Source organism: Fukomys damarensis, unplaced genomic scaffold (assembly GCF_012274545.1).
Source record: "Fukomys damarensis isolate Sample0158 unplaced genomic scaffold, DMR_v1.0_HiC HiC_scaffold_11, whole genome shotgun sequence".
NCBI classification, from domain to species: Eukaryota; Metazoa; Chordata; class Mammalia; order Rodentia; family Bathyergidae; genus Fukomys; species Fukomys damarensis.
The window spans coordinates 41,872,435-41,894,943 of NW_022900923.1; the positions used below are offsets into that span (position 1 = coordinate 41,872,435).

A 22,509-nucleotide genomic window follows, 5' to 3' on the forward strand; every position below is an offset into this window, starting at 1 on the left:
GGGCGGGGCCTGAAGCCGAGAAAGAGAGGAAGGGAGGAGAGAAGGGTGGGAGGCCTCAGAGGTGGGCTGGGAGGGGCCTGGGGAGTGCTCCCAACCGGGAAGAGTAGGGGTGCTGGCGGATGCTCACAGCTGATCTCCCTCAGAACACGCTGATCCAGGAGTTGGAGAACTCCCAGCGCCAGCTCGAGGAGCAGCATCACCACAAGGTACCCAGCGCTGGCCCTGCCGCCCAGCTTGGAGGGCCTGGGGTGCAGTGAGGAAAGGACGCACGCGCCTCTTTTCACCACCTGCTCAGATACCCGGCACTGTGTTTGCTCCTGTGGCAGGCCATGCATATAAGTTACTTCATCGTGCTTCACTACAGCTCAGCGCAGTAGATACATCATTCCCCAGGGTGAAATAATAGAGAGGCCATAAGCATAGGGCCAGGGAAGGGCTCACCCCGAGGACTTGGAGCGGCCTCAAACCCTGGTGAGTCGAGATCCAGTGACTCGGGAGGGTTTGCCATCACTCCGCCTCAGCATGTGTGGGAGCCCTGCTACCCGGCCTGGCTTGCCAGGCTTCTGTGAGGCCGTGAGGGTCAGCAGTCTGTTCCAGCAGAGGCCTAGCCCAGACACAGTCTTCCTGGCCCAGCCCCACTGCGGTACTTCTGCTCCCTTCCCAGTTGGTGCCTCATCTTCTTAGGGCCCACTGTGGCCTGGCCTGAGGTCGCTGGCCCTGGCCTTTGCAGTGAATTCTTCTGCTTCTCCCCAACTCTGCCGTCCTCTTTGACTCTCTGATTCCCGCTTTCCCCTCTCTGCCCCTCCCTGGCCCCACCCCACTCTGGGTCTGCTGGCACAGGGCCGCCTGTCTGAAGAGATTGAGAAGCTACGCCAAGAGGTGGACCAGCTGAAGGGTCGAGGGGGGCCGTTTGTGGATGGCATCCACTCCAGGTACCGGAGCTCGGGAGGCAGAAGCGTGGGGCAGGGTCCTGCATGGACCCTGAGGAAGGAGACTCCCCCCACCAAAGACTGCCCAGGACCTCCGGGTCCTCCTCCTCTTCAGGGTGGGACACTGAAGCTCAGTTAGGAAGGGAGCGCCTGGCCTCAGGATGCTGAGGGGCGAGAAATCAGAGGATGGCTGTGTGCCCACTGCTATGCATCTTGGTTCCTTGACAAGGGCGTGCCCTCGAGAGGGGTCTGCCAAGTGTTATGCCCTCCCACGCCCACAAAGCCCACTGTAGAGAGTACTCTAGTGAGAGAGACTTAATTGAGGCAGGAGAGTTTGCCCTACTGCTGAAAGTTGAGATGCTGTGGTCCTTGTACAGTTCTGGGATCCCTTTACCTGAAAGCAGTATAAGTGATAGAGAATGGAATTTTTGCTCGTGCTTTGGAGAATCTCTGGATTTTTCTCCACCTTTGGTAAAGCAGTTGGCATTGAACTCAAGCCTGTCCTCAGTTCTTAGGCCAGTGAGGTAGGGTGAAGATCAAGGAGATGAGTGGTCAGTGCCACTCAAGGTGCAGGGCTCCTGCTGTTTTCTCTCCAAACCAAAGTCTCCTAGATGATTAAAACTCTGGTGGTTTTCTTCGGTCAATGCCTGTGTTGGATTAGGGAATTTTGGATCACTTACTATGAAGAAAGGCGAGAAGAAGTAGGTATGTGTGGAGAATCAGGGGAAAAATGAACTTGAGAGGCGAAACTTTGGGGTGTAGGGTGGTAGAAACTTAAGTGTCATCTTCAAGTTCATCAGGAACTGCTGTAGTGGTTTAGGAGCATAAAGAGAAGTGAGGAACAGAGACATAGAATTGTAGCTGGAATTCTACCTTTCCCTTCCTGTAGGTGACCAGAAGGGCCACTCTTCATTTAATAAGACCTGTCCAAGCCATCTTCCAGCATATGTTTTCCCTCTTTGTTGGGAATTATTAGCTTTGGCTGTACAATCACTGGACCCATCACTGAATCGAGGCTGAGTTACAGTGGGAAAAGTTACAGCTGAGAAAGCACAGGGAAGAGACATCACAGGGGAGGCATCTGGACTCTCCAGACTGTTCCTGGAGCCCTAAAATCAAAGTGGTTTCTCTATCCTGTGCCTCTGATACAGCTTCAGGGCCCCCCAAAGGATGGAGAGGGCGTATGCTGGGTGGAATTTTAGCTAGATTAGGAACCCAGTCTAGATTATCAGAGGACCCAAGGAGAGAGTTGCTGGGGAAGAAGACCAAGAGACAAAGACCCAGAGAGTTAAAGGCCCTTCAGAGGTCTTCCCTGGACCTCTCCAGTGCCCGGAGCCTCCTACACCGGCCAGAGAACCTTAACTTACATACCTGACAGACAGCTCAGCTTTTCAAAAGCATAATAAACCAAGAGAAGATCCCGCTTATGCTAAATGGAGAGCTGCTCCCTAGAACTTTCTCCCTCGGTGATTCTGACCCTGGAGTGGTGGAACAGAAGCCTGATCTGGGGCTTACATGGCAGCCCTACAAACATGCACCATAGCTGTGTGTGAGGTTAAGACTTCTCCAAGCTGAAGACCCCTGACTCTTGGGGCCCAGTGGGTGCTGGCTGGGTCTCTTGGCCCTCAGCATCTGTCCTTTCTCTCCCCTGCCACCCTCTCAAGGTCGCACGTGGGCAGCGCAGCAGACGCACGGTTCTCCTTGAGCTCCACTGCCCACGCCCCCCTGGGTCTGCACCACCGCTACTCGGCCCTGAAGGAAGAATCGGCCAAGGTGAGGGGGTGGAGGGTGAGGGGTGGGGGTCTCCCCCGGGAGTTTGGGGTCAGTTCGGCCGTGTGCCTGGCTCCAGTTACACAGACGGCTGGCATGTGGTGCAAATCCTCCCCTGCCCTCCCCCGTGTCCATGACAGCTGCAGCCCTGGGGCAGGGCCATTGTCAGCTGCAACAGCTGTGCACCCCCCTTGCCTTGGCCTCCTGGTGGGCAGGAGGTAGGGGCTGGAGGGCAGCCAGCCAGGCCCCAAGGCCCCACTGAAGCGTGTGAGCGTGTGCCTGGGTGTGCAGGCGTGTGTTTCTGGTGGCCGGGGTGGGGCTGCAGGGGAGAGATGCAATTGGCAAGATTCCTGGAACAACAGTTGTGATTTATTGGGGGAGAGGGAGGGATGACAGGTTACCTGGCTCTGGGGATGGCACCTGGGGTTTTCTGAGGAGCAGCTGTGGCCTCACCCTGTCTGATTTGGCCTAGGAGATTGGGGGAAGTGAGGGAAGATAAAGCACAGAAGAAGGCTGACTTCCATCTTTGGGAGAAGTCTGATTCCTTCCCGGCCTGCAAATTGTTAGCCACATCCATGTCCAGGTCCTCCACGTGCCTTGGGGCCCTGGAAGATTCAGACAGAATGGAGGAGCTCCTGGTCAGACGGGGGGAACCTCTTTGTCCTGAGGAAGCCCCAGTCTGGGTGGTCTTTTTGTCCCCTCCTCAGTCCTTCTCTGTTCTGACATAGCAGCTACCTAGGAGCTCAGACTGAAGCTGACAGGACTACAGCAGAGGCCGAAGGTCACAGAGACTGCGCGTCAGTGCCCCTCTCAGTCCTGGCTTGCTTCCTTTCCTTCCCTTACTCTTCTGGTTTTCTCAGCCCCATCCTGTGCTTTCTCTTCTTTGGGACCTTTGTCTGCTGAAGAAGTTTATAGGATGATTTTGGAAAAGCCGCTACCTCACTGTAATGTGTTCAAACTCTGGGGACTCGAGACAGACATGCCTGCTTGGCCCTGCCTTGCTCCCTGGGTCTAGTCACCTTTTGTGGGTTTGTATAAACAGAAACCAAGAGCCTTTATATAATGTGTTTTGTGCCAAGTCCTTGTGCTAAGAGGGGGACCTGCATTTCTTAAGCCTCAAACTACCTACGGGGTAGGCACTATTGCTGTTCCTGATTTACAGAGGAAGAAACAGAGGCACAGAGAAGTTGAACAACTTTCCCGTGGCTGTACAGCTAGTATTTGGTGGAGCTGAAATTCAAAACAAGGCAGTCTTTCTGTAATCTCTTCTCAGCCACTGTTAGCTACCTCTTGAGTGAGTAGTTCTCAGACTTTGCTGGGCAGACAGATCACCTGGGGATCAGCTCTTGAACGAGTGGGTCTGCGTGTCTAACAGGGTCCTAGGAGATGCAGTGCTGCTGGCCAGAAGTGGGGAGCTCTTGCTCCTCAGCTGTCCGGACATCTGATTGCTACTCTTTTACCCTCCTCCTCTGCTAAGGACTGGGAGCCATCTCCACTGCCTGGCATGCTGGCCCCCAAGTCCACCGCTGCCTTCGACAGCGACCCTGAGATCTCTGACGTGGATGAGGACGAGCCCGGGGGTCTTGTTGGCTCTGTTGATGTCGTCTCCCCCAGCGGCCACTCGGATGCTCAGACTCTGGCCGTGATGCTACAGGAACAGCTGGATGCCATCAACGAAGAGATCAGGTTGGGGCAGGCCAGCGGCTGGGGCGTGCTGGAGAGACAAGTCCCTTTGTGTGTGGCACTGCAGGAAACACTGTATTTGCCTCTTGGAGGATCAGGCAAGGTTCTGGCCCGAAGAGCAGGACCTCAGTCTCACTCTCAGGCCTGGTCTCCCTTCCCCGGGCCGGTGGGGTGGCCGGGCTTGGGAGGACGAACTGTGCACCTGGCGCCATCCCGACCACTAGGAATGCAGCTCCCACTGCCAAGGCCGGCGCAGGGCGGAAGCTTCGTGGATGCTTCTGTCAGGCCCATCGTGTTCCCTGGGGGAGGCAAGATGACCTCTGAGTTAGGCAAGGAAGCAGAAGCTCCGACAGGTTAAGGGACCTGCCCAAAGCTGCACAGTAATTCCACTGTGAATCCACACAGGGTTCAAACTTGTGGCAACTAAGTCCAAGTCCACTGTGCCATGGCTTCCAGTCCTAATGAGGCAACCAACACAAGCTGTTGGCAGAGAAAATTGTCAAAATCTCCCTTTATCCTTCCTTTTTTAGTGAGCTTATTAATGTCAATGACAAACAGTGGGAGAGCATCTGGGCTGAAGAATATAGTTTTTTGTTTTTTGTTTTTGAGACAGGGTCTGTCTATGTAGTTGAGACTGACCTGAACTCACTGTAGCCCAGGCTGGTCTCGAACTCACAGTGATCCTCCTGCCTCAGCCTTGCGAGTGCTGGGATTACAGGCATGTGCCATCACACCCGGTCTGAAATATATAGTTTTACAGGTTGTTGAGGTTCAGTAGTTCCCACACATTGGGATTTCATGAGCCACTTACAAAGAAGACGCTTACACACACACACACACACACACACACACACACACACACTCTCTCACACACTGTTTTCACTATTTTTCTCATTTTTTCCATGGAATGGAGAAAGCCCCATTGGGGGCTAGCATCAGTTAAAAGTCCTGCATTTGAAAATGAATCCCTAAGACCAATCCAGACATTGCTTATATTTGGAAACTGAGGCACAGAAAGCAAAGTGCCAGAAGAAAGCTCACCCTTGTAGTTACGGTAGACCAAGAATTCTGACCTCCAGGGTGGTTTGTGTTTCACTGACCAAATTACTTCCTTCCCTGGCTGTGACTTGTGAAACGGAGAAGGCAGGCCTGGGACGGAGAGAGAGAGAGGGAGGGAGGGAGAGGGACAGAGAGAGAGAGGCCGCTAAGCGCCATGCATTCTATATCCTGAAGAGGCCACAAACTACACGGGGTGTCCCTAGGCCTTGCCTTGCGCGGGGCCCTAGGGTAGCGAGTGCCAGTCCTTGCTGAGCTACTGGCCAGGTCTGGTTCTGCCTGCCTCCCAGGATGATCCAGGAAGAAAAGGAGTCCACGGAGCTCCGCGCAGAGGAGATCGAGACGCGCGTGACCAGCGGCAGCATGGAAGCCCTAAACCTGACGCAGCTGCGCAAGCGCAGTTCCATCCCCACCTCGCTGACCGCCCTGTCCCTGGCCAGCGCGTCGCCTCCCCTCAGTGGCCGCTCCACAGCGAAGCTCACCTCCCGCAGCGCTGCCCAGGACCTGGACCGAATGGGGGTCATGACCTTGGTGAGAGCCTGTGGGCAGCTGAGAAGCAGGGCTTCCTCTGAGTCGGGCCCACCACCTGATTCCCATAAGTGATATCTCGGGCGGAAAGGGCGCCAAAACAGCCTTGCCCTTGGGTAAGCGCGGAATGCCTGAGCACTCACCTACTGCCCACACTGCTCCTCGCCTGCACAGGTAGCCTTGGCTTCATTTTCCAGGCCAGCCTTTCCATCTGTGACACTCTCTCCAGGCCCACGAGACACTGCATACTATCTTCCCATCTGAGACTAGTGGGCTCCTCCTGGGGTCAGGTTAGGGCAGCGGAGGGCTTGGCCCAGCTCACCCTTACCTCTCTCTTCCAGCCCAGTGACTTACGAAAGCATAGGAGGAAGCTGCTGGTGAGTGTTGCCTGGTGACCCAGGTTCTGATGGGTAACTGTTCCCGACCCTTCCCTGTGGCGCCAACCCCTTGGCTCTCAGCCTGAGTCTGAACTTGAGAAGGCCACAGGGCCTCCTGACAGTTGCTCGATTTTCTTGCTCCTCTGCCTCGTCCGGGCTGGGTAGGCAAGCCCCAGATCTCACCCTCTACCCCCTGACGGCTCCACTGTCTGTTCAGTCGCCAGTGTCTCGGGAAGAGAACCGAGAGGATAAAGCCACCATAAAATGTGAGACTTCTCCTCCTTCCTCACCCAGGACGCTGCGGCTAGAGAAGCTTGGCCACCCAGCCCTGAGCCAGGAGGAAGGCAAGAGGTAAGGAGAGCCGGCCCGCCCCCACCTCTCTGTCCCCAAGGCCATCACATCCTCCCCTCCCTCTGGTCAGCTTCCCTTGCCTTGCCCTAAGCTGGCACTCATGTGCGAGTTCTTCCGCGCTGCTCACTTCCCTCTCTCCTGCTGTAATTTAAGTGTGTTTCTTCTTCCGCCCCCTCCTGGCTGTCATCCTCTAGTGCCTTGGAAGATCAAGGCAGCAACCCCAGCAGCAGCAACAGCAGCCAGGACTCCTTGCACAAGGGCGCCAAGCGCAAGGGCATCAAGTCGTCCATTGGTCGCCTGTTTGGGAAGAAGGAGAAGGGCAGGCTGATTCAGCTGAGTCGGGATGGAGCCACAGGCCACGGTCTCTGCCCCATTCATAGCAGAGGGCTGGGTGTGCTTTGGGGAGTCAGAAGCCCAGGGGTGCCCTGGGCCCGGCCTTCTCTGCTGCCTTCCTAGGGCTGGTAGGCGGGAAGCTTCAGGCAGGCAGATTCCAGCTCCAGAGCGTCCCCGTTTTCTGTTAGGCGTTTCCCAGTAGGAGGGATGGCCTCGGGAGGGGGCAGGCGCCTGCACTTCCGGCAGTGTGAGGCCACGTCCAGGAGGCCTTGGACTTGGCCTGCTGTAGCAGGGCTTCCTGGGTGGAGGGAACCCTCCAACCGCTGTGCTCTCCTCCAGTTTAAAGGTTCTCTGATGCACTGTGCGGCACCTTCAGGAGAAACTTCTTAGTTCTGTCTCTGAACGAGTCAGTTCTCGATTAGAACTTACTTCTGGTACTCAGGATATGATGGCTTTACAGACATCCAGTTCAGGAGAATGCTTGGGCAGGGAAGCACTTTTGTCGTCTCTGTGGTATAAGCTCTAGGTCCCTCTCTGTGTGGGAGGTACACAGTGAGTGTTCACTTTCTTCCTTTCTCTCCCCCATTTCATCTTCCCTTTCTTCTTTTCCCTCCTTTTTTTTTCCCCATTGCCTATTTAGGCATTTGTTCAAACACTTATTCAGTACTTCCTGTGTGGTGTGGTGCGAGGTATGGGAGAGACAGCTCATCCTCGAAGGATCTTAGTATCTAATGAAAAGGAAAACATGCTTTCAAAACAGTACAATGGAGATAAGCCCAGGGTGCTTTAGGGGTTCAGACTGGCTGTGAGGAGGTGGGGGCCCCCCTGAAGGGCTTCCTCTTTGGGCAACCTGAGCCAGAACTGGAAGGAGAATGGAGGGGGCTGTGTGTACCGGAGGGGCTTGCTCTGAGCAGGGGAAGACGTGGGCAAGGGGGCTTTGTTTGCTGTTTTGTGTTCAAATGAAGTCAGAGGATAGAGAAGAGGGGAGAGGGATGCCAGCTTCTGAATCTGACAAGAGGCAGTGGGAACAACGATGAATTTCTTGTTGGGGAGGAGCTCCACCAACTGGAAGAGAGGAAACCTTTGAACGCAAATGCATAATTAGACTTTTCTGCACCTAGGGAAGGTACAAATTGGATTAGACCTCTCTGAGTGAGGAGGTGGGGAGGTGAGGAAGGGGAAGAGGAGGAAGACAAGGATAAAGGGCCGGGAGGACAAGGGGATTGAAGGAGGGTAGCCTTGTCCAGGGTGTGGGAGTCTTGGCTCGGGAACAAGGCAGAGCCCTGTCCTCCTCCCCATCCTCAGGGGGCAGAGGGATGGCAAGGTGGTCAGGTCTGATCAGGGGCAGAGGTGTGCTGTGAAAAACCTCATGATTTCCTGTGCCCCACGCCATGTTGGTGCCGAAACCTGGGACAACATCTCAGACTGGTTTCTGGATCTTCCACACCTGCTGCCCGTGTGTGCTTTGAGGAACAGCCAGGACACCAGTGAATTCTGAGATGCCACCCTTTGCCGCAAATTCTGTAGGGTTCCATCCTGAATTTAAGAGACCCTCAGTAGAAGAGAGCAGAATCTGTCCATCCTTGCAGTCTGTGCGAGTGGGCACACATACAGAGCGAGGCTGGGAGGCATATCCTTCTGTGCCGAAGTCCCCACCCAAGTGGGGACTCACCCAAGTCAGTCTGATCCTCCTGGAGCCTTGTGCCTGCTCTCTGGGTTTGCTTTGCCCCTTGGCTTGGCATAGGGACAGGTTCTCTCTAGGATTCTAGGGTGGGGCCCCTTTGGTCCATCTGGCTGAGGCTCCCAGGGGCACAGCATCTGGGTGATCCACCCAGGGCCATTCTGGATGCAGCACCTTGGGAGGAGGCTCTAGGAATCACGTGAGGTCCCATCAGGTGCTACTGAGGAGCCCCCTGCTGCTTCTGTTCCTCTTCACTGGCCCAGGCCAAGGACAGAGCAGCAGGGGGCTCGCTGACTCAGGCATCTCTTCCCTTCCAGTTCTGCTAACCGACTCCGAGCTCAATCTGCAGGAGCCTGTGGTGCCTGCTAAGCTGGGGACCCAAGCAGAGAAGGACCGGCGGCTAAAGAAGAAGTAAGGGCCTCTTTCCTTCTCAGCTGCTATGGGACTGAGCTCAGGGAACCAGAGCCCAGTGTGGCCCTTCCTGAGCTGAGTTGGTCCGGATGGGCACATCAGGGTCCTGAGTTAGGAGGAGGTGCTTAGGATGACCCTAAGGAGAAGGAAGCAAGGGGATGGCTACCAAGTGTCCCTGGGACTGTGCGGGCAGAGCATGCTGACGTATCTAAGTCAGCACGCGCACAGGAAGAGCCCTTCCATCCTTTGGGCAGGGAGGGGTGTCCTGCCCCCTTCTTAGTGTCACATTGCTTCAGCATAGAGCAGCGGAATCCACGGGTGGGGAGCCAGGGAAGTGAAGTCCCCACGCTTAGCGCAGCCCAGCAGTCCCCAGGAGCCAGCCTGACTGAGAGGAGGGACCAGTGAGTCTCTGTTCCTCCTCTTACAAGACACCAGCTGCTGGAAGATGCCCGCAGAAAAGGGGTGCCCTTTGCCCAGTGGGACGGCCCCACGGTGGTCTCATGGCTGGAGGTGAGCCTGGGCGCGGGAGTCTGCTCTGGGCCGTGGAGGGAGGCTCGTGTGGGTTGGTACAAGGACCCCCAGCAGCGGGTGGTGTCCCCGCAACTTCCCGAGCATGTCTACCCCTGCCAAGTGCTTGCGTGCCACTCCAAGCCCTTGTCTGTTCCCACAGACCCGCTTAGAACTAACTTCAGAGGACATAAGTTTTGGGAAGGGGGCCCAGTTCCCAGGCAGTTCGGCTCTTACAGGTTTCCGCTAGGAGCTGATCACCTTCATGATGCCGAGAAAAATCCCTTCACCTTCCCAGGCCTCTTGATTTGTAATCTGTAAAATAATTTCTTGCTCATCATCTCTGTATTCCTAAGCTCCCAGAGGTGCTGTGTCTGCTCTGCGGAGACCGTGGCTGAGGCCTGTCCTGGGCCCAGGCTCTTGGCACGGGGCCAGGTCTTGGGAAAGGGTTGACTTGTCCCTGCACCGCACCTTCCGTCTGCAGCTCTGGGTGGGGATGCCTGCCTGGTACGTGGCCGCCTGCCGGGCCAACGTCAAGAGTGGTGCCATCATGTCCGCCCTGTCGGACACAGAAATCCAGCGGGAGATCGGCATCAGCAACGCCCTGCACAGGCTCAAACTGCGGCTGGCCATCCAGGAGATGGTGTCACTCACCAGTCCCTCTGCCCCACCCACCTCCAGGACGGTGAGTGCCTCCCTCACCTGGGGCGTTTCCAGGGCCCTGGAATGGTGTTTGCAGAGCCTCCTGTTGGTCTCTGTGAAGATGGTAGCCTTGGGCTCCACCCTGTCCCATCCTCACAGAAGGCTTTGGGAGGGGGGTGACATTGATTCTAGGAGGGTACGACAGGCCTGGTTTGCTGCCTCTATGTACACTCCGTGAACTCCATTTCTCCATCTCTGCCTGACAGTGATTCCAGATCTCTGCACAGAGTTTCTCAGACAGGAGTTCTGGGGTTCTGTGTTATTGCCAGGTCTGGGAAGGTAGAGGTATCGGACATTGAAGAATTCTGTCCTGTCCTCGAACTTTAACACAAGCTAAAATCTCACAGTTGTTCATCTCTGTGATCACGGTCGTCCCCATTTGGGGTCAGCACCATTCACTCCTATTCATCCAGGAAATGTGCACTGAACACTCTCTATGTGCCAGGCCCTGTGCTAAGTGGCGTAGATACAATGGTCAAAGAGATGTTCAGAGCTAGCCAGGGTGCAGGACTCTGGGCTGGGCACTGGGGGGACTCACGGGAAGGGAGCTTTGTCCTGGTCCTCGGGTTCTGGGCCTCCTGGGGGATCCTAGGGACCCCACCCGGACCAGCTGGGTTTCCTCTCTGCCTGCAGTCTTCCGGAAATGTCTGGGTCACCCACGAGGAGATGGAGACTCTGGCAACATCCACCAAAACAGTGAGTTGGCCCTTGGCTCTGGGCCTGGGGTTCAAACTGGTGACTCCCGAGAGATAGGGGAAAGCTGTAGGGAGTCTGAGGTGCTTGCAGCAGATCTCAGATTGATTGGTCCGGGTCTCAGGGTGGAGGGTTGTGGGGAAAGGGGAGATTGGGAACAGTCTGTTTCTGTTGGTGTGTTCCAGGGTGGGTACAAGCCGCCCACAGCCCCTGGCACACTGCAGTGGAAGAGCCTGAGGGGCTTTGCCCCATTTTGGGCCTTTGGGCCCGAGCTCCAAGTTCCTTGCCCAGGGCTTGATCCCTGGTGCAGGAACAAGGCTGGGACAGCCTGGCATCTTGCCTGGCTCCCAGTCAGTCCTGGAAGGCACAGAAGCATGCTTTTGCCTCGGACATTTGCTCCCCTCTCCCCATGAGCGAGGGTACATGGAGCAGCCTTCTGCTTCCTCTGGACTACCCCAACAAGCTCTCCCTGGTCACACCCTAGCTGTGGGGGCATCTTCTTACCCTGTTTCCGGGGCCTGGGTAGATGTTGCTGGTTTCTTGACTTTGCCTGTTTCCCCGACACGCGGCACTTGTTCCTGCTAGGACAGTGAGGAGGGCAGCTGGGCTCAGGTAAGGCCCCTTCTCCGCCGGGACAGCTCTCAGAAGGTCAGACAGCGACCTTCCCAAGGCTCCCTGGCCCGCAAGTCCCAGCGTGTGTGCCAGTCTTGGCACTAGGAGCCCTGGAGCCCCCTACCAGTGCCCCCTTGGCCCTTTGTTGTAGTTTTTCAGGGTGGCAGGTGAGGGACCCTGGAGGGCTGTGCCCTACCATGTGCCTGGCGCTTCTCTGCACCTTGACTCTCTTCCCAGGAATGAGAGTGAGGCTCAGATTGGTACGAGCCTTCCTCTCCCTGCCCCTCTCAGGGGCACTCGGGTGAAGTAGGCAAGGCCTCACATCCGTTCATGTAGTGCTCAGGTGTTCGTTGAGCATCCACCATGCGTTATGCCTTTCTAAGCTTTCTGGATACAAAAGTGGTTGAACAAATACAGCCCTCCCGGAGCAGCAAACAGAGGAACGATAGCGACAAACAGTATCATCAAAGATCAAGACGGTAATGTCACAAATACAGGCTCAGAGTCGGTAGTGCAGGGTGCCACCAAGAAGAATGAAACAGGAAGCGGGTGGTTCACACACACGGGGAAACCCCTTCCACGGGAGACGGAGCTGGTTGATAATAGCGTGTTCGCACAGTGAAACACTGTGTAGCGAAGAAATGGAGGCATGAAAATATAAGGTTAAATGAGTCCCGAGAGCCTCAAAGCATTTGACACTGAAATTAAAAAAGAAGCGAAGTGAATGTATTGTTCGGAAAAATAGACATTAGTGATTGTAGAAATTGTCAACACATTCTTAAAGCAAAGGAACACTAGACAGCAAGCTGAGCGGGGCGGTTACCTCGGGAGGGGCGCTGGGGAGTGGGAGAGGGGAGAGCAGTGCAAAGGTGGGTGCTTGGGTGCGGAGCAAGTCTGGTCTTTCCCTTCCGCGCCATCCTGGGATCATCAGCGGTCACTTCGTTTCATACTCACTGTGACGTGTGCGACACGTGGCTTTATATACGTGAGCACTTTTGTGCCAAATGTCAGCAAAATAGAACTCACCAGTGTGGAAAATGTCACGGGAATCATGGTGGAGAGTCGCTGTCAAAACTAAAGCTTTCGAAAGGCAGCAGTCATGGAGCCCTTACCTGCTAACTTCAGGAGGTGACTTCTAGGGGTCTTGGGATCTGGGAAGGCAGCGGAGGACCTACAGAGTTCTTGGAGAAGAGGACCAGGCCTTGGAGAACCCACCTGGTTATTTACATGCAAGCTACCTGCCCTTTGCTTTTTTCCTGGCTTCGCCCAGCATTTAACATCCCTGTGGGCTGTGAGGCCAGCTGTTTTCCAGAGTGAGGCTGGCATGCTCTGCTCCCTGCAGGTCCGTTGTACGCAGCCTGGCCCCTGGGCCCGGTGGGCTCGAGGCTCATGGAGAATCAGGGAGGCAGGAGAGCTGCATAGTACCGCAGGTGCATTCCATTCTCTGCTGCCCAGATGCTTGCTCGCTCCGGTTCATTAGCGTGGATCGTTGATGTATGAGTGGGACTGGGTCGTTTGGAGATCTTGGAAAGTACCATTTAAAATCTTCCACCTCAGCTGGCCATGGTTGTGAATGTCTGTAATTCCATCACTCTGGGAGGCTGAGTCAGGAGAATCACAAGTCCAAGCTCAGCCTGGGCAAGATAGAGACTTAGAAGAGAATCTGCTTCAAAATAAAAAATTTTAAAAAGGCCTGTGGATATAAATCAATGTGGGTTTAGCACTGCAAAGATAAAATAAAATACCCCCGCCCCACACTCTACTGGCCCCAAAGTGAAAAGAAACTGAAATTTTATTGGACCACTTTTCTTCCCGCATTGGTGGAGCTTGGGTTAAAGTTGCTCCTAAGCAGATAATGCCGGGAACAGCCTGGTGGTACTGCCTTCCTCCCCACCCAGCTGCTTCCCTCTCGTCCCCCAGACCCTGGCCTACGGAGACATGAATCACGAGTGGATCGGGAATGAGTGGCTGCCTAGCCTGGGGCTCCCCCAGTACCGAAGCTACTTCATGGAGTGCCTGGTGGACGCGCGCATGCTGGACCACCTCACCAAGAAGGACCTGCGCGCCCACCTGAAGATGGTGGACAGCTTCCACCGGTGAGCTGGGTGGACCCCAGCCAGGGCCCATGTCCAGGAGCAGAAGTGCCTCTCTCTGTTCCCATGGCCAGGTCTAGTTGGTAACGGGTCTCCCCTTTGGGAAAGTTTCACCCTCTTTGAATCCTCCTCTTACCCTGCAATTTGGGACAAAAAGTCATTTCTCTTCAGCACTTTCTTGGAGAGTTTCCCCCCTTGTCTCTGGGCTTCGTGAAATGTGCTTACCCGGAAAAGACTGAGACTGAATGTGGCATTTAGTTGGGTACCTCACGCCTTCTAAGCTGCGGGACCAAGGATATCTAGGCCCTGTTCCTGCTGACATTGCAGGTTGGAGCCCCTCAGCTTTGGACCCACATTCTGTGGTACAGGGACCAGCAGTCTTCTCTTCCTCTAAGTGTGGTGGTGGTGGGTGCCAAACTGGCAGCTCGTGGGCACAGTTTGGCCCACAGATAGGTTTTGTTTGGCCCACATGTATTTTAAAAACCATGAATTTAGTTGCCAGTACTTAAGCAGGAGTAGATTTTATATAAACCTCTGGATTTCTGGCTTCTCTTGAAAAACTGAGAGCTCCACCTGCATATTCCTGCATGGAAATGACCCGCTGCGGGTGAAGGGCGGTGGCCCTCACGGATGGGGTCCTAATTCAGGTCCTCCTGGGCTCCTCCCCCTGCCTGCCTCACTGAGCCTCCTGCCTGGTCCCCTGGAGAGTGAGGTGGGTGGTGATGGTTCCAGGAACTGGCGGCTGTTGGAGTCCTTCATAGCGTCCAGCTCTGGATAGCACGGGCTGCTGTTGAAGCTGGGTCTTTTGCCTTGAGTGGATAATAGAAAGGGTGAGGCTGGCATGTGTGGTTTTCGGGGCTTTCTCAGACTCATAAAACAGAACTTTGTATCTGCGACGGATGCAGTTAGCTTCCTCATCTTGGGAGCACAGGAAGGAGCACACGCTCAGGGTCACTTGGGGTGGAACAAGGCGCCGACTGCAGGCCCCCACCCTGCAGACTCCTGTGCCGGAACCCGCGGCCTCCCTGACCCTGGTGCCCCAGCACAACTTGCGAGGGCTGACTTGTTAGGGAAACCTGTGTCCTGCCTCCAACTCTCTCCCCCTCCCCTCTTCGGGGCTGAAAGGGAATCCTTTGTCTATGCACAGGAGGCTGCCAGGCCTGCTGCACCTGTCCCCTGCCTGGTGATTGACAGGGCCAGGGAGAAGGCCTTGTCCCTGGCCAAGCTGGGACATGCGGGGCTGCTGGAAGATGTCAGCCAGCCTTGCCCAGCCCTGTGGAAGTCCTACCCAGCCCCTTTCCCCAGAGCCGGGAGCGAAGCTCAGCCTGCTTCGCGCCTCTAGCTCTGGCCCCACATCTTGAGTGCTTTGGAGTTTCTCAAGCATCTCCTGCATGCCTCACCTCAGCTGTGCATTTGCTTTTCTTCCACGTGACATTTCGTAGGCATTTTCTTAAGTCTCAAAAACTTCTTAGAAACTTCATGATTTTTAGGGATATGTAAAAATGCTTATTTATAGACAGAGGAAACGTCCAATAGAAGCGGAGGCCCAGCAGCCAATCAGCCAGACAGCAACAGAATGGGCCAACACCCCCATTGCTGGACACCCAGCTCACAGGGTTTTCCCTGGACAGGGTGTTCTGCTGGGCAGGTTTCCCAGAGAGTTCCTGTTTGCCCTAGAAGTGGGGCCTCTGAGCCCTGATGGCGACGCGTCCTAGGCGGAAGGGCTTGTGGGGCAGAACTGGGGAGAGAGGAGGGAGCTGTCAGCCTGACCGCACCTCACAAAGCAAGAGCCCCAGTAACAGAGTCAGACGCAGCTGCAGGGGGAGAAGGACCTTCTGTCTGGTTCCTCCGTGGATGGAGAAACCTGGAAAGGCTGAAGGACAAAGTGGTGTCACATAAGCAAGGGCCGTCCGGGTCTTCCAAGGCGGGATGAGCTGCCTCAGGAAGGGGATGAGTTTGGGGTCACCAGCTGAACAGGTGCTGGCTCAGTGCTGCTCCGAGGATGCTGTGGGGCGACTGCTGCCTTAGGAGCGGCTCAGACCCATGGCTCTGGTGGCCTGTAGGCTGGCTTAGGTGTTACTGATTCAGTGCTTACTATGGCCTGCTACACAGTAAGTTCTCTTTGTCATTTATGGGAATTATTCCATTTAATTCACTAGACACTTATAAGAGTACCTATTATATGCTACAAGTTTAAGATCAGTGAACAAGACAAAATCCCCTGCCCTCATGGAGCTAACTTTCTTACTTGTGAGGAACAGTAACTGTAAGGTAGGTGAGTAGATAAAAAGTTCTAGGGAAAAAAATGGACCAAGTAAGGGGAATTGGGAGTATGGGTCAGGGGTAGTGATGGTGATGGTGTAGTTTTAACTCTGATGAATAAGGTGACTAGCAGGCTGGACTGAGAAAGAGACATTTGAAAAAATTTGAAGGAGAGGAAGGAGTGAGCTATGTTGCAGGTGGGGGAGGAATGTTCTGGGCAGAGAAAGTAGCCAGTGCAAAGGCCCTGAGGCACAAAGATCTGGGTAGCCTGCTATGTTCCAGGACCCAAAGGGTGTGTGTGTGTGTGTGTGTGTGTGTGTGTGTGCCAGTGGCTGCCTCGGAGAGTGAGGGTAAGAGTAGCTACAGAGAGGGTCAGATGAATAAGAAGCCAAACGTGAAGCATCTTGGCGTGGGGCGGGAGGACTTGGCTCCTGTGTAGCCCAGCTGGCAGCAGGAGGGGCATGAGGGGCTGAGTTCCTTTCACACTGGATGCAGTCAGTGGGTTTGGACCGCTGGGGCAGGTGGGTGAGAACATGGCCCCACTGAGGCTGTGGCCGTGGTGGCTGTGTGTCTGCAGAACCAGTCTTCAGTATGGCATCATGTGTCTGAAGAGGCTGAATTATGACCGGAAGGAGTTGGAGAAGAGGAGGGAGGAGAGCCAGCACGAGATCAAAGGTCAGCAGCTCCGGCCTGGGGACCTGCTCAGGGGTGTGGAGCAGAAAAGCAGGAGAAAAAGCATTCAGAACCTTAGGAAACTCCGAGCCCGGGAGGGGAGATGCAGCCCCAGCCTGATGAAGGAGATGCTGTCCATGCCCGGGGCACAGTCGTAGCCTCTAAATCCCCTCTGGACAGCAGCCACCAACCGGGAAATGTGATGAACCCTCGGGACAGCGCCCTTAGACCGGGGTGCCCGTGGACCCTGATGATCAGGTGGGGCTGGATGGGAGAGGCAGGTTTTAGAAGAGACTTGGAATGAGAGGCCACTGTGGCCTGGGGAGGTGGGTGACCTGTGCCAGCACTGACCCCGAGATGCAGGCTGGCAGCCATGGAGGACGGGACTGGTTCTCCCAGAGAAAAGACTGGAGAGGTGGGGAGGCCAGGAGCCCAGAGCAGGCTGATGGCTCTGAGAGCTCTTTCTCCCCGGGTGGGTCTGGGCCAAATCTGTCTCTTTCTGCCCCTTTCCTTACTCTGCCCCACAGACGTGCTGGTCTGGACCAATGACCAGGTGGTCCACTGGGTCCAGTCCATTGGGCTTCGGGACTACGCGGGCAACCTGCACGAGAGCGGCGTCCACGGTGCCCTGCTGGCCCTGGATGAGAACTTTGACCACAACACGCTGGCTTTGGTCCTCCAGATCCCCACTCAGAACACTCAGGTCCGCAACCCTTTAGTCGGGCCGTGTCTCGCTCACAGATTGTAGGGGCCGAGGGGCTTCTGTGGGCCATTGCAGTATTCTCAGACCTCAGGTGTGGAGCGCTGCGTTGCTAAAGCCATAGGGAATGTGTGTCCGTCACCTGTGTCAGTCCCCACCTGCTGTGACCGCTTCATCTCCTCCCAACCCTGTGTTACAACTGAGACTGCCTTCCTTGGCTGTCGACCTGCTTCTCCGGCCAGAACATCCAGATCTCCTTTGTCTGCCCCACTAGGGATCTACTCCTGGGTCCTTGGGCCTTAGAAAGCTAAATATACCGGATAGCACAGCCCAGAGCCTCTCTGTGCCAGGACTTTGCCTGCCTGTCAGCAGCACAAAAGATTAGACTTCTTAAATTGCATTTCATAATTATTATGGAGCTGTCATCCAAGAATATATCGAAGTCCTCTTGAACCTATTTATATTTTTGGCCTTTCCTACTTCCTGTGGGTAATGGGATTCTAAAAGTACTAACAGTTGTGTAAAGTACTTCCTGATTCTATTTGCCCTAAATATGCCCCTGTCAAGCTCCCCCGGGCGGAGGGAACAGCTTCCTCCTCATAGATTAAGTTTGGTAAGGATGCTTGTATTTGACCAGTTCTCACCTTTTGTGAAAACTGAGAATTTCATAAACTCTGATCAAATCATCCCCAGGCCTGAGCCTTCGGCAGGCAGCGGAGTGGTCTTAATTCTTTTAGCCTTTGCTCCAGCAGACCCGCCTTTGTCCCTGATCGGTTTAGCTGCCCTTGTCTGGACTGTTTGCAGCTGTCAGATTGCTTTTGAGACTCAGCCACCAGCACAGCACAGGCTATTCTGGGAGTGGACACGTTTTGGCTTGAGGGAGGGTAGGGCTGTGTTGTCTGGTAGTTCTGGGGGGAGCGTTGGGCTCTGGGGGGTCATGGCAGCACACAGGGCCAGTGTGTCCTTAGTGACCCCTCCTACCCGGTTAGAATGGATAGTGCAGATCCCTTCTACTCCAAGGACAGCTTGGATCCCCCAGTACTCTCTCTACACTTACTTTAGCTCCCACCTCATTTGCTTCTTTCCTGGCTCCTTACACAGCTCTGTGAGGTGATTTTGAAGTCACCTGTCTGCTGAGCCTTTCCTTACCCCAAGGAGCAATGCGATTGGAAACTTGAATATGTGTTATGCTTCCTTCTCCTTTCAGGTTGTTGTTTTTTTTTCGGGGGTGGGGTTTAAGATAGGGTCTCATTCTGTAGTTGAGACTGACCTGGAACTCACTATGTAGCCCAGGCTGGTCTCAAACTCACAGCGATCCTCCTGCCTCAGCCTACCGAGTGCTGGGATTACAGGCGTGCGCCCTCACGCCCAGCTTCAGGTTATTTGTGATAATCTTACATTCCCGATACTGATAAATACTGTCCTTATAGAATGCTGTGGTTATGATCTTCCACCCACTCTTTTACTTCCTATCTCAAAATGCATTTGGATTTTGTGGATAGCAGCAATCCAATAAGCAGCAATCCAGCAGCAGGGATGCGTCTCTGTTGCTTTCTCGGCTTTCATATTTTTCTGACCTCTTCATTTAGCTGCGTTATTAGGGGAAGTGATATCTGACCCAGTATGGAATTCTTCATTTAAAATGCTGAAAATGTTTGGTGGCTGAAAGTTTTAAAAATTTTCCTATGTCTGACAATTTTCTTAATGAGTTAATTTCTGGGAAGCCCAGAAAAAGCTTTTATGCACTTTGTAGCTCACAGCCACAGATAACCATGATTGGGTCTTCCTAATTTAAGTTTGTGATGTAGACCCTTGAAATATATTTATTGAATCCAAGTAAGTTAAGTTTTGTTTGTCTGTGGTCTGCATGATTTCCCCCCACACCACCAAAAGGCAGGCAGGCACGATTTTTTTGATCTTATGGGCCAAATGTGCCCCCGACCATAGGTACAGCCTATCCTCCATTTGCTCTATGATCCACTTTTTAAAAAATTACATTTTTTCTAATTTTCTAAGGTTAACAGTTTTACTTCTAATAGGACACTGAGGTTTCTTTGAAGGAATGGCCCCAGGAAGGTGGTACAGGATTCAAACGAGCTAAATGCACCAGAGTCCTGCCCCCTCTGCCTTTGAACCCTGGGAAATGGGGGGAAGATGCTATAAAGGTCATTGACTGCAGACTTTGCTCTCTCACCCTGTGGACTCCAGGCCCGCCAGGTGATGGAGAGAGAGTTCAATAACCTGTTGGCTTTGGGCACAGACCGGAAGCTGGATGACGTGAGTACCTGGCCATGGATCAAGAGTCTCAGAGACTGGGTCACTGAAGCTCACAGGTTCTGCTTTCCTGGGCTGGTGACGGGCGGGCTGGCCCGTCTTCGGGCAGCAGTGGGCTGTGGAGAAGTTTCTATGAAACTCCTTTGCGATATGAAAGCAGCAAGGTCCTCTGTATCACATTCTAGCATTGTCCAGCTCTGTGCTCAGCCCCCCTTGCCACACAAGATCAAAGGTGTTTTCCCCAAGACCATATCACCAGGATACTGTCTGTTTTTGTTGTTTCTTAGGCCAAACCAGCACATCTCTGTCCTGCCCAGTAAGATTAGCTGTTGGTTTTACGAGGTCTTCCCCTCGAGTTGAAGGACGGCCCTGATATCCTGAGTGACATTGCTCCCTAAGATGTCTGCTATGCTCCCTGGTTTCTTGAGGATGCGGCCTCTCCTCTAGCCAGCCTCTTCCCTACTCACTTTCCTATCCCCAACCTTGCTTGCCCTTGCTGGTCAGGTCTGCCTCAGCTGATTTGGCTCCCAGCAAGTTAAAAAAGAGCCTGGACTCTGTTTATTTTTAGCTTCTCCCATCTTCAGTCAGATCATTGTTTCTTAGTTGGGTTTAACGGAGCTAAAAACCACCTTGGTAGAATGATCACTTTGAGTAGAAAGGAAGGACACAGTCAAGAATATACAGAATTTGATGAGGAATGTTTTCTTTGCAGAGGTACCCTGAGGTTGGGGGGGAAGAATAGATATATCTACAGATATATAATATACATATATGTATATATTCCAGTCGAGGAGATAAATGAACACCCCTCCAAGTGACCCCACTCTCAGAGACCTCAGTTTTCCCAGTGCTCCAGGGACACTGACCCCACTGCTCAGTCCCACACACCTAGCACTTCAGCTTTCTTTCTGGACAAAGACTCCTGTATAGGTTAGCATGGTACTTTCTCACATAAAAAAAAAATTCCTTTAATTCTTATAAAATACTCTTTGAATGCCTGTGCCGGATGGGCCAGGCATGGTGGCACAATGATGACAGACATTTCGCTTTATGCTCACCGTCATTTATGGGCAGGGTTATTATCCCCATTTTACAGGAAACTGTAGCTCAAACAAATATGTTACCACAGCCCTGGGGCCGGCGTGTGGCAGGCCTGGGGCAGACCGTCTCTGATTCCTTTGTCCCTCTCTGTGTCCTGCTCCTCCTAGAAGCTCTGGGAGCTGGGCTTGGAGGCTTCAGCTCTTGGGGTGGAGCGATGGAGTTAAGTAGGCGATACCACTGGGCAGCACAGTGGTGTTTCTGGGACGCAGCTGGAGAAGACTTTTTTCTTGCAGGGAGTTTAGGATGGAAGCCAAGTGTTAGGAATAAGGTGAGATTGGTGACGGGGGGAATACCAACGGAAGTCTGTAAGGAGAAGGCCTGGGGTCCAGCCACCTAGCACTGTATCCATGCCTTGGGGTGTCTCTTTTTACAGCTAGGCCTCCTGCCAGTTCTGGCTCTGACCCACCATGGCTCTGAAAGACTTCACCCAGTTCTCCCTCTGTGTGAAGATCAGGACCCAAGAGGAGGAGAAGAGCAGGAAGAACATGTGCCAATCAGGGCACAGAGGAGGAATAGAAACGAACCCGGAGAGCTAGCTGACAGTGGGAAGGGGCTGAAGGGTAGGGTTATGGACTAGGTAAAGTGGAAGACAAAGTTCCAACTAAACGTAGGAATGGGATTCTTGTGTAGGGAGCTAACTGCCATCCGTTCATTTAACACATATTTATTGAGTGTCAGCAGCATTCTCAGATACTCCTCAGGAGCTGAGGATACAATGGTTAGAACAAAAAAGATCACAGATCATAGTTTCTGGCTCCTTGGAGAGAGGGAGAGAGGGGAAGACAGGGACAGCGAGAGGAAGGAGAGGAGAGGGAGAGAGAGAGAGAGACGGGTATAGGGAAGGAGGAAGGAGACAAGGGAAGGGGAAAGCAATACTAATGACGAAATGATCTCCTAGGTCCCTGTAAAAATGCTACTAGGACGATGCTGTGACAGAGAGGTACTTGATGCTAAGAATTGATTGGAGCAGTTGGCTTCCATAGCACACAAACAAACCCAGGAGGGCATGAGTGGCCCTGTTGCTGCTGGTACCACTCTCCCTGCAGCCTGGAGCCCTTGAGAACACAGTGGTGGAAGGAGGCATGGCTACAAAGCAGGGTGGTTGTGGGTCTAAAGAGTGGGACAGGGAGGCCTCCACGTCCTGCAGGGTGTGGCCCTGCCTGCCTGTTGGCAGAGGCGGTTATTTACAGACCTGCCTGACACCAGTGAAGAGGTAGATGGAGGGAGGCCGCCTGCCATGTCCTTCAGAGGAGCATGTCACTGGCACATCTGATTCCCTTGGGGTGGGTAGCCGGCAGGTACTGTATCTCCATTCCACAGATGAGGACACCGAAGCTCCGTAAGGTCATGCGCTAGAAACATGGCAGACCCAAGATCGGAAGCCAGGTGTCCTGACTCCTGACATTATATCCGGCAGATGGCCTTACAGAGGCCCTAGAGGGACAGGACAGCATACGTGGGAACCGGTGGGCGATCCCATGGGGAGTGTGAGAAGAGGAATAGCTCGAAAGAGCAGTGGGCACCCTGAGCTCAGTTTGAGAAGAATGGGGTGTGCAGGGGAGCAGAGTTTGATTGCTGGATACAGGTCTGACCAGGCAGGGGCAGGAGGGCCAGTACCGTAGAAAGAGCGAGCCCAGCCTCCCCCAGGCTGGGAGCCAGGGCCCCGGTTCCGGGTTCCCACCCGCCCTCTGCTTGCCCGGTGCAGGGGGAGGACAAGGTGTTCCGGCGCGCGCCGTCCTGGAGGAAGCGCTTCCGGCCGCGGGACCACCGCGGG

The 22,509-nt window shown here is 54.2% G+C and overlaps 1 protein-coding gene across 1 annotated transcript in view; it reads left to right on the forward strand.

Annotated features, from left to right (window-relative positions):
• The window catches only part of Ppfia4 (PTPRF interacting protein alpha 4), a 44,976-nt gene that overhangs the window by 21,707 nt on the left and 760 nt on the right, over positions 1–22,509 (forward strand). The window contains exons 12-29 of the mRNA XM_033761980.1: positions 116–206; positions 841–932; positions 2,594–2,702; positions 4,177–4,385; positions 5,729–5,969; positions 6,308–6,343; positions 6,561–6,694; positions 6,889–7,055; positions 9,026–9,119; positions 9,548–9,629; positions 10,111–10,311; positions 10,962–11,024; positions 11,607–11,633; positions 13,554–13,729; positions 16,566–16,663; positions 17,188–17,363; positions 19,569–19,637; positions 22,441–22,504. Of these exons, the coding sequence (XP_033617871.1) occupies positions 116–206; positions 841–932; positions 2,594–2,702; positions 4,177–4,385; positions 5,729–5,969; positions 6,308–6,343; positions 6,561–6,694; positions 6,889–7,055; positions 9,026–9,119; positions 9,548–9,629; positions 10,111–10,311; positions 10,962–11,024; positions 11,607–11,633; positions 13,554–13,729; positions 16,566–16,663; positions 17,188–17,363; positions 19,569–19,637; positions 22,441–22,504 (2,129 nt within the window). The remainder of the gene's footprint in view (positions 1–115; positions 207–840; positions 933–2,593; positions 2,703–4,176; positions 4,386–5,728; positions 5,970–6,307; positions 6,344–6,560; positions 6,695–6,888; positions 7,056–9,025; positions 9,120–9,547; positions 9,630–10,110; positions 10,312–10,961; positions 11,025–11,606; positions 11,634–13,553; positions 13,730–16,565; positions 16,664–17,187; positions 17,364–19,568; positions 19,638–22,440; positions 22,505–22,509) is intronic.